Source organism: Elephantulus edwardii, unplaced genomic scaffold (genome assembly GCF_000299155.1).
Source record: "Elephantulus edwardii isolate Elephantulus edwardi_28Jun2011 unplaced genomic scaffold, EleEdw1.0 scaffold00141, whole genome shotgun sequence".
In the NCBI taxonomy this organism is placed as follows: domain Eukaryota; kingdom Metazoa; phylum Chordata; class Mammalia; order Macroscelidea; family Macroscelididae; genus Elephantulus; species Elephantulus edwardii.
This window is the reverse complement of record NW_006399891.1, coordinates 2,870,544-2,880,596: the sequence shown is the minus strand read 5'-3', so window position 1 is coordinate 2,880,596 and position 10,053 is coordinate 2,870,544. Positions and strand designations below refer to the sequence as shown.

At 40.2% G+C, this 10,053-nt stretch overlaps 1 protein-coding gene across 1 annotated transcript in view; it reads right to left on the bottom strand.

Moving 5' to 3' along the window:
• Window positions 1-10,053, bottom strand: part of TMEM2 (transmembrane protein 2) — a 111,833-nt gene that overhangs the window by 57,529 nt on the left and 44,251 nt on the right. The window contains exons 3-4 of the mRNA XM_006894422.1: window positions 6,597-6,737; window positions 4,685-5,246 (exon numbers count right to left, since the gene is read on the bottom strand). Coding sequence (XP_006894484.1) covers window positions 4,685-5,246; window positions 6,597-6,737 — 703 coding nt within the window. The remainder of the gene's footprint in view (window positions 1-4,684; window positions 5,247-6,596; window positions 6,738-10,053) is intronic.

Sequence of the window (10,053 nt, the reverse complement as noted above, 5' to 3'; positions counted from 1 at the left end):
CCAAAAATTATGGAAAAGTAAAAGAAAAGATTCTTTCATTGTTTTACAAACCCTCCCCCAGGTCCCCTCCACCATATAGCCCTCGCTCTAGTCTCCTGTGATTTGAACAGCAAACCTATCAGTTAGAAGCCTGACATTTTACAGTCTAAGTTCTTTGAGTTAAAGCAGGGGTTCACTCTCAAACATTAACAGACATCCCTGTCACCAGGAAGATGGGTTCCAACAAACTGCTGGGCCCTACCCTTGAGTTGCTCAAGTAGGGCGTGGGAATTTGCACTTCTATCAAGTACCCAGTAATGTTGATGTTTCTGTGGAGCAACCACCCTTTGAAGGTCCAGGCTTTAAAAGAAAGGTTAGACATTAGAGCAGTGGGTCTGAACTAACCTTTACCCCAACTTAACTGTATGATGCCTCAACTCCTACTCCCCTTCCCAGATCCTGATGTGGTCTTGTTGTTAGGTGCCATTGACCATCAGTGAACAACAGAGCTGAACGTTGTCCCGTCTTGCACCATCCTCACAATCGCTGATATGCTCAAGCACATTGTTAGTCTGTGTCAATCCACTGCGGTAACGGTCTTCCTCTATTTCTTCAATCCTCTACTTTTTCCAGCATGATATCTTTTGCCAAGGATTGGTCTGTCCTGACAACATGCCCAAAGTATGTAAAACAAAGATCTTGATAGAACTGTTCTAAACTGGGGCCTCGGAATTGAATTTGTCAGGCTGCCCGGCTGCCAACAAATCAAAACCCAATGCAAAGAAAGACAGGGAAATTAAAAACTAAGAGGTTTCTTACATTCTTACAGCTATAAAACATAAAATCATGATCCAAACAGACTTTTCATGTCCCCATGCTATGTGGTTAGTTACTGAAAGTCAGACGGTTGAAAATATCATTTTATTTCTGTGATTCTTCTCTTCTCTGGGACTTTCTCTATCTTGTGGCCAAATTTATGAAAGAGAAAACACTACAACAACTGCCACAAAGTTCTTCTTAAGTTTCCCAGCTTAAGACAGGAAAAGCAAAATGTCAACTTCCTACTCTAGAAAACAAGAGTACATGCAATCTATGCCAGACAGATGGATGTGCACAGATCAAAGTCCAAGCATGCCTACATTCTTACAAATTCCACACTCGCCCCACTGTGCATTAGCTATTCTCGGCTGACCAGGGCTTTATACTGTTTTCTATCCCTTCAAGCAGAAAGAAATTAACTGGAAAATAATGTCTCAATTTATTATCCCCTTTTTGAGAGGGAAAGAGAGGCAGAATATCAGAACCGCCTTTGATTTATCATAACTGCCTCAGCAATTAAAAAGACAATGTTCTGTTCTATTGACATTATCTCTAAAACACTCCTACTTCCCTCCTCCACTTGGGGAAAATTTCAATGCACTAGAACATTATCTTCAAAGGACTCTGTGTTTATGTACATTAGAGATAATGTCAGTGCAATGAATCACAGGGTACAGACCAAATCTTTAATTCCTCCCTTCCTTAAATGTGAAGCAATATTTGAAGGGGTAGGAAAAAGAATCAAAGATATTCAAACAAAATCTTCACAGCTCATGATTACACAGAACCCAGAAATAACAGTGTAAAGAAACAAAACCGAAATCCTTGTTATGACTGGAAAGTGAAATAAAGCTCAGTATCTCAATTTGAAAAGACAATGTTTCGAAGTTCACCAATTACAGAAATATGTGCACCAATAACAGATAAAAGGAGCATCCAGAGAATCACTTTTTTTGGTAAAAAAAAAAAAAAAAAAAGCCCAAGGTAACCAAGGTAAACCAAGCCAGATGTATAGAAGCAAAACAATAAATATATGCCTGCAACAGAAAACATAGGGAGCTCTGGTGGCTAGTAGCAAGAAGCTGTGCTGAAATCCCAGAGGCATGCTGTTTGAGTCCACCAGATGCTCTGTGAAAGAAAGTTGGGCAATCTCCTCCCATGATATTAATTCTCTTGAAAACCTGCCAGAGGGTCAGCTATGTGTTGGTTTCAACTCAATGGTACACAAAAACAATAGAAAATATATAACAACAAAAATCAGCAAGCACTACAGACAGTATGAGTGAAAAGAACATAATCCTTAGCAAAGAAATCAGTTGCAAAATACTATATAGTGCCTAATTCTATTTCAAAGGAGCTCTGGTGACACAGCCCACAGGGAGTTGAGGGGCTAACACAAAGGCCGTGTGCCTCTGGCAGTTCAAATTCCCCAGGGGCTCCAAAGGATAGGCAATCTCCTCCTTGATGGTTGAGAGCCTCTGAAAACCTGCTAGGTCAGTTATGAGTCTGTTCCAACTTGAAGGCAATGAATTTGAGCTTCTGAGTTTGATTCTATTTTTAGAGAGTTCAAAGACAGGCAAATATAAATGCTTATGTTTTCCTCAATTCAAGAAAGTGGTTCCTTTTGATAATAAGCAGAAGTGATTCTTGTACAGGAGGAGGCAGAAAGAGATTGCTGGGGTCAACTTAAGTTCTATTTCTTGACTTGGGTAGTAAGTAGCTACTCAATTGTCCATCATGACAGGCCCCTGAGCTGTACATTTTTGTTGTTATCTTTTCTACATCCATAGTATACTTCAAAATTTAAAAAGTGGTTTAAAGACAACTTGTTCCACCTTGAGGTTTGCACAACAACTGTTTCCTCTGTGTGGCAAGTCCCCTCCCCTCTCTACACAACACACTCCTAAACTTCTGTTAGTTCCACTATCTTTGGGAGAGCTCCAATAAATTCAATGGCCAACTCAGAAACACCGTCTACTTATATCCCTAACATAGCCTGTGGTTGAAGCAAGCATCACATTCTATGACCATCATTAGTTCCACTGTCTTTGGGAAAAGCTCCAATAAATTCATTGGCCACCTTAGGGATGCCGTCTACTTATATCCCTACCATACACAGCCTGTGGTTGAAGCAAGTATCACATTCTATGACCATCACTTAGGAGGATGTCAAGAGTTGATTCCAAATGCTGGAGACCCTCCATTGGATTTCCAAGGCTGTATATTTTAACTGGAAAACATTGCCCAATTTTCTGCCTAAGTGCAACTGGTGACTTCAAACTATTGATCTTTTGATATCTAAGCCAAAATTTAACCTACACACCACCAGTGAACCTTAACTAGTATTTAGCTTTGGCACGGAGCAGGGTTTAGGGCTGTTGCACATAGAGTAGCTATGAGTCACAGGCAACTCGACAGCACATAATAACAACAACAACTACTACTACTTCCTGTGAGGATGGTGCAGGAGAGGGCAAGGTTCTATTTCTATTTCAAGAATCTATTGCTAGGATCATTCTGAGTTACAAGTGAGCTCTGGTGACTTACTGATAAGGAGTTGTACTGCCAGCCCAAAGTCACAAGGTTCAAATTCACCAGCTGCTCCCATGGAAAAAGAGGGGTAATCCCCTTTGGGGTGATTTACGGCTTCTGAAAACCCACTAGAGGATCAGCAACCAGTCTGTTCCTTGTTGTGTTCAACGGAACACAACACCTATTCCTAGGGGAAGATAAGGCATTTTAAAAACATTTATGGACCTTTTTCTTCACTGATTTGTGTTTCTAACTTTCTTTAGGTTATCAGTAGATAGTTAATTCCATCAATCTTCCATCAGTGAAAAAAATACCTATACAACTTCAGTAGGTGGGTTTTGAAGTCCTCTTACTTTTTCATTGTAGCTGTGTTCTAACTTCACTGACAACACTAAACTGAATTAAAATGCCTGGTTATAAAATTAAATGTTGAGTCAACTACTTCCACAGACTCAAGACTGACTGCTAGTAAAAATCACAGTTAACTAGAATATGGCCCTAAAACTATATATAACTGGATTACTTGTTTCCCATCTGTGTTGGATATTCCAGCCCTCTTTTTCTTTCCTCACTTACAGTAAAGCTATATAGATGTGCATCAATCACCTGCTGTTCCTCCAATGGGCTTCTAAGGCTGCAAATCTTTACAAAAGGACATTGCCTTCTCCTGAGAGCAGACTGATGGGTTCAAACCCCTGACCTTCAGGTAAGCAGCCCAACACACAAAACTCAAAAAGAAAGAAAAGAAAAATCAGTTTATTATATTCCTTTGGGCTTAATCTTGAGATAGGTTTCATATATTTTAGCATGGAATTGTGCCCTAACCTTTTAACTCACAAATTATCTGCATTTATATTACTTCACTGCCTGAGTTTTATATGACCTTCAGAAAGGAATGAAACCAGGAAGTATCTTCAGAATACATTGCTAAACTGCAGGACCTTTCTATAGTCTTCACTTTGCACAATTTCAACAGTACAGCACTCAAAGGACTTTATAAACCAAACCTAGATCAGAGCCTTTATATCCAGTCTTTTGGCCTCTAATTCCATAAGGAAGACCCCCAAGTCTATTGACACAGTGACTGCACCAATGGGCTTGAGCACAGTGTACAGTGTGAAGATGGCAGGATTGGACAAGGTGCAGATCTGTTGGTTAAAGGTCACTGTAAGTCATGGTCAACTCAATGGCACCTAACAATGAAAATCTTCCATTTCAAAACAAGAAGTAACCTGAGCCACGGAGAGCTGTGGCCACCTGTGACGTGTTGTGCTTCTCTCCTCTTCCTCCTCTCTCCTACAGAGACTGGACTGAGGACACAGCTAGAAAAATTAAAGTCAAAGGTTTACATTACCTGTAGCTCAGGCCTTGGATGAGCTTGCTTCCCAAGCGGTCCTGGATCATCTGTATCGTTCCTTGTAAGAGGTTCTTGGCCGCTGAATCCCCAACAGCTATAGCAACGATTCTCCCTGGTTCCTGGTCTCTCAAAAATTCCTCAAGCCGCTTGCTCTCATTTTGGAATTCATGAGTATCAAACCTCTCATTTTCCAAAATTTTGGCCGTGTCTTGGTCAATGACCCTCACATTGAGGCCCCGCGAAAACTCCTTATCAAAGGTATAGGAGCTAGATATCAAGCCTGAGGAATGGAGTGTCCTTGCCAACAACGTCCACGACATCTTCCGAGCCCCATGTAGCTCCAGCGTCCCACCGCCTTCTACACCAATAAACTTTTTGCCAAATATCGGGATGCTCACCCCTTCATCTGACTTGCCATATAAGGCAATTGTTGCTTTGGATTTATAGCGGCATTTTTCTGCTCCAATATGAAGCGCCCCGCCATCCTTGACCAGGATGTAACGCGTCCTCAGAGTAATATTTCTGGATCCATCTTTATCGTCCCCAAATACAAGCAGTCCTGCAGGGAGCAACACTTTTGTAAGCCAACTTTAAAAAATCTCAATCTGACAGAAGTAGATTCACCTTAAACCAGGGGGAAAAAACCCCAAAACTCTTCTTTGTCTACTGGGAAAAGTAAACTATTTTCCAACACAAAGAAAATGGGTGAGGAGGGGAGAGCAAGCAAATTCATAGCTGAACACATTTTAAAAAAAAAATTAATTTCAATCCACTTCAACGAAAGACCTCTCACTTTTTTGCTGCAGATATTTTCTTACTTTGTACTAAGAATATCAAGCAGAAATTAAACTTGCTTTTTTTATACACATTTTTTTACAAATTTTTATTTAATACTGGTTTCCTTATAAAGTTCATATATATATTATTTTTCACACTGGATCTTTTTCATTTCCTTTACCCACCTCTCCCTTTACTCATCAGATTGTGCGACCCTGTGATTACCCCCCGCCTGTCCTTAACCCTCTGCTCCTACCCTTCCCACGTAGATCCTCATACATGTTTTACTAATTATCTTTAAAATTGCTTTCTTTACTAAAAGTTGAGCTATCTACTTCCCCAAGACTATGGACTGTACAAAAAAGCCATAGCTAACTAAGATATGGGAGATTCTAGATGTAAATCATTCCTAGAAAAATGTCTAAAAGTTTACCAACCTGAATTTCCTTTCTATGTTCATTAGCCTAAGATAAATCTCTCATCACTTTTCATCAGCTGAAAAAACAACATCTGGCTATAAGGCATCACCATTCTAGAACCACGTACTCATCTGTATATCCACCTAGTCTTGACATAAATCATTTCTAAGCTCTTACTCTAACTGTGGCATAAATAGCCATTCTTAGAGAGGCTTTTGTTACTGTGTGCCATCAAGTCTGAACTGACTCACAGCTGACCCTCCAGTGGGTTTTCAGAGATAGTTAATCACGTGGGAGACTGTCCATCCATCCTTCTCCCACAGAGCGGTTGGTGGATTCAAACTGCACATCTTTGGGGTTGCAGGGAGTCATCTTACTAGTAGGCCACCAGAGCTCCGGAGAAGAGCAAATTATTAAAAACACTAGGGGGTAAAAGCATCAAAGTAGATGTGGTAATCATTAGAAAAGAATAAAATAAATATGTATTGTAATAGGTGGAAAATCAATTAAGTACTTTAATAAAGGTGATCTCCTGTTTATCTCGAGATCATCAGAAAGCTGTAGAATTCTATTCTTCTAGCCTTGGGATAAGTCTCCATGTCAGAGTGGTACCAAATACTAAATGCTACACGATTAAAGAACAGTTTTCTATATAAATGACATCAAATGTCACCCACATTAAAGAACAACTTCACAATCTCAACAATACATACCTCCATCCTGAATGACTATAGAATTCACTGTGGCATCTGAGGTCAGACGGAATTTATCTCCTTCCTTGATAACAATGTGTTTTGAAGAATCTTGTCCTGGATCCCAGTTCCTGAGTAGAGGGTTTTGATCTGGGCAATTCTCTATAATACAATGTAACATTGATATCCCATCAGACCCAACAATGCAAGAACACCACTATTACTCTATGAAGATCTACAAGTAGTATGGTGGTTTGAATTCCTGCTATTAGCATGGAATTTCCACCCTGTCCTACTTTTCAGTTGTTGTTGTGTGCCATCAAAGTGGAACCAACCCACGCTGACCCTCCAGAAGATTTTCAGAGGTAGTAAATCACATGGGAGGAGAGTGCCCATCCTTTTCCCACCGAGCAGCTGGTAAATTTAAACCACAAGCCTTTGGAATTCCAGTGCAGCTTCTTACAACTAGGCCAGCAGAACTCAGAAGTGGTAAGTCATTTACTTTCTCAGTACATATTTAAAAAAAAACAAAACAAAAACCTCTGACCATAAAACTTAGTTGTTACCATATACCTTGAGTTAAAACCTACAACAGCATAAAACAGAATTTCCCTCATCCATCTAGACTGAAAATAAACCAAGAATGAGAAGCCACACTCAGAACTGTGCTTCGGATCACACTAGAAAACTATTTTAGAAAAAGGAGGAGAGGAGGGAAGTTCATGACATTCTAGAAAATATAAAAAGAAAATCATTCAACAGGATATACATTCCCCTCCTGTTAATGAGTCTATTTCAACCCAGGGAGACCATGTAGAAGAGAGCAGAACTTCTCAACAGGATTTTCAAGGCTGCAAAGCTTTGACAAGCAAACTCCTTTTTCTCTGGCACAGCTGAATTTGAACGGCCAACTTTTGGTTGGCAGCTAAATGTCAGAACTGCAGTGCAACCAGTGTTCCTTGTATACACATTAACTAAAAAAATCCATTGCTTCACAGTCAGAATGAACTCCTATCTGACCCTCCAGAGGTTTTCAAGGTTGTAAATTCTGAGTAGAGACTGCTCATCTTTCTACCATGAAGCCAAGAGTGGATTTGAACTGTCAAAGTAGTACAGAAGAATAAGGGTTAGTAATGCAGTTCCCTCCGGGCGAGGCTCCAGAGCTCCCTGAATACATATGTTTGCTTTTGTTCACTGCCATCGAGTCAAGAATCTCCACCTGGCTGACCTCCAGTACGTGTTCAGAGGCTATCAATTGCATGGGCATCATTTAAGTTCTAGTAACAGACATTCTCATGCATATTTTTAACAACAGTAGAAAGAGATTTCTTCATTTTGTCAGATAAAATATTAAAATTGTTTTTAAGCAACAACCACAGCATAAAGCTGTCTATGGATTTAGGAATCAGACATCTTTATAATGAGATTATCGCTGAGGAAGCTCATCTTGCCATGATGGTCTGGGAAAGTAAATGACACGGGCAGATCTGGCCCCAGTGCCAGACAAGGAAGACCATGGGGGCGGGGGCTTACGTTAACTCAACACAGAGGCCAGGGACTCGGCACATGACCCACGAAATAATGTCCATAAATACATTATGTACAAACTAGTAATTTCTAGTAAAAAGGAAAAGGAAGTAATAACCAGTTTATTTGCAAGAAAATCACAAGAAATAGCTGAGAAAAGGAAATTTTAAGTTTGACATAAGGAATCTTTTTCTTTTATAATCATAAAATACATTCAACTGAAAGAAAAAAGAGCTTATGTTGTGCAGCCACAGGAAGACCAATTACTCTACTCATTTCAGGAGACTGGATGGAGAAGCCTTAACCTGCACAGCATGGACCTCTTTATATTTCAATATAATCTGTTCCCTTTGGAATCCTCTGTATTTTGCTTTGTTGCATTTTAAAACATATTTATCCTGGTTGAAACATAGGCTTTACCAGATCACCACAGGAAAAGTTGGCACACTAAGAAATATTACCATCAAACCTAGCCCTGTCATCAGTCCCAGTGAAGAATGGAGTGACTTCATAAATTCCTTCCTACAGATCGAAACAGGAAATAAATAAGAACATATAATAAGTCACCCTTTTCCTTTCAAAGGCAAAGGCAGATATCTTCAGGAACGTACATTTTCCCAGCAAACTTAGAGGCGAGTGGCCAAAGACGTGACTTCTGACTTTCAGAAATGGGGAAACTGCAGCTCAGAGAAGCCAAACCCGAGATGAGTCAGCAAGCTGAGTGCAGCAAGAGTTCCCCCTTCGCTCTTCACTTGTATTCCTTTTATAGAATTCAAGTTTGGCTCTAGAATAGGTGATGAAAACACAGAAATATTCTGCATCACCACAGCTCTTTAAAGTCTAAGACCATACGTCTTTGTCATCATTAGCTTTATCTCTGCTGTAATTTGGAAGAGGAAATCTTAGATAATTTAATGACCAAGTATTTTCTGCACATGAATTTGTTCACTTTGTACTGTTGTTAAGTGCTGTCAACTACGACTCCTAGTGACCCCGTGTACACAAAGCAAAACTCTGCCTGACCCTGTGCTGCCCCGTGGTCTCTGCCATATGTAAGCCTACTGGTGGAGTCACTATGCCTGTCCACCTTGCTGAGGGCCTTTCTCTCTTTATCTGACCCCGTACTTTTCCCAACATGGTATCTTTTTTCCAAGTACTGGCCCCTCCTGACATCCCCCATGTATATGAGATAACATTTCACCATCCTTGCCTCTAAGAAATACTGAGCAGCTTGGATGCACTTCCTCCTAGACAGATCTGTTTGCTCTTTTACACTAGGCGTTATAAATTTTTAAAATTACAGAACGCATAGAGATGAAAGTTTATTGGAGGATTATTGTCACTGATATTTGCTGTCAACTACAGCTCATAGTGGTCATATAAACAACAGCTTTGAACCTTGCCCTATCCTGAGCCAACCTCACTATCTCCGACACATCTGCCCCCACTGACACAGTCACAGAAGGAGAAGTAAGTGAGTGACAAACAACGTGGTAGTTAATCTGGGTGCAAAAGAACTCACAGAAAAGACTACTGAAGTGGCGACACTAAGCCCAGTGCCTTAAAGGCTGAATATTTAAATACAGAAAATAAAGGGGAGCTGGTAAAAATACAAGATCAGACAAGAATCCTTGCTAACAAAGCCCAGTGAATTCTTCAGCAGAGCAAGGAGGTAGCTACACTTAAACTTAGCGAAAGTAGGAATAAACAAAATAAGTGTGGGGACCAAAGGAAATCTCTTTCATCACAACGGAAAGTATACGTTAAAAGATGAAATGAGGAAAAGCAGAGATGGTATGCAACACAAAGATATTATGTTTTTATTGTTATGTGCCATCGAGTCGCTTGCGACTCATAGCGAACCTATGTACAACAGCTTTAAACTCTGCTTTGTCCTGTTCCAATCTCATTGCCTCCAACACACTCATCCCGATTGCCCCAGTCACCAAAT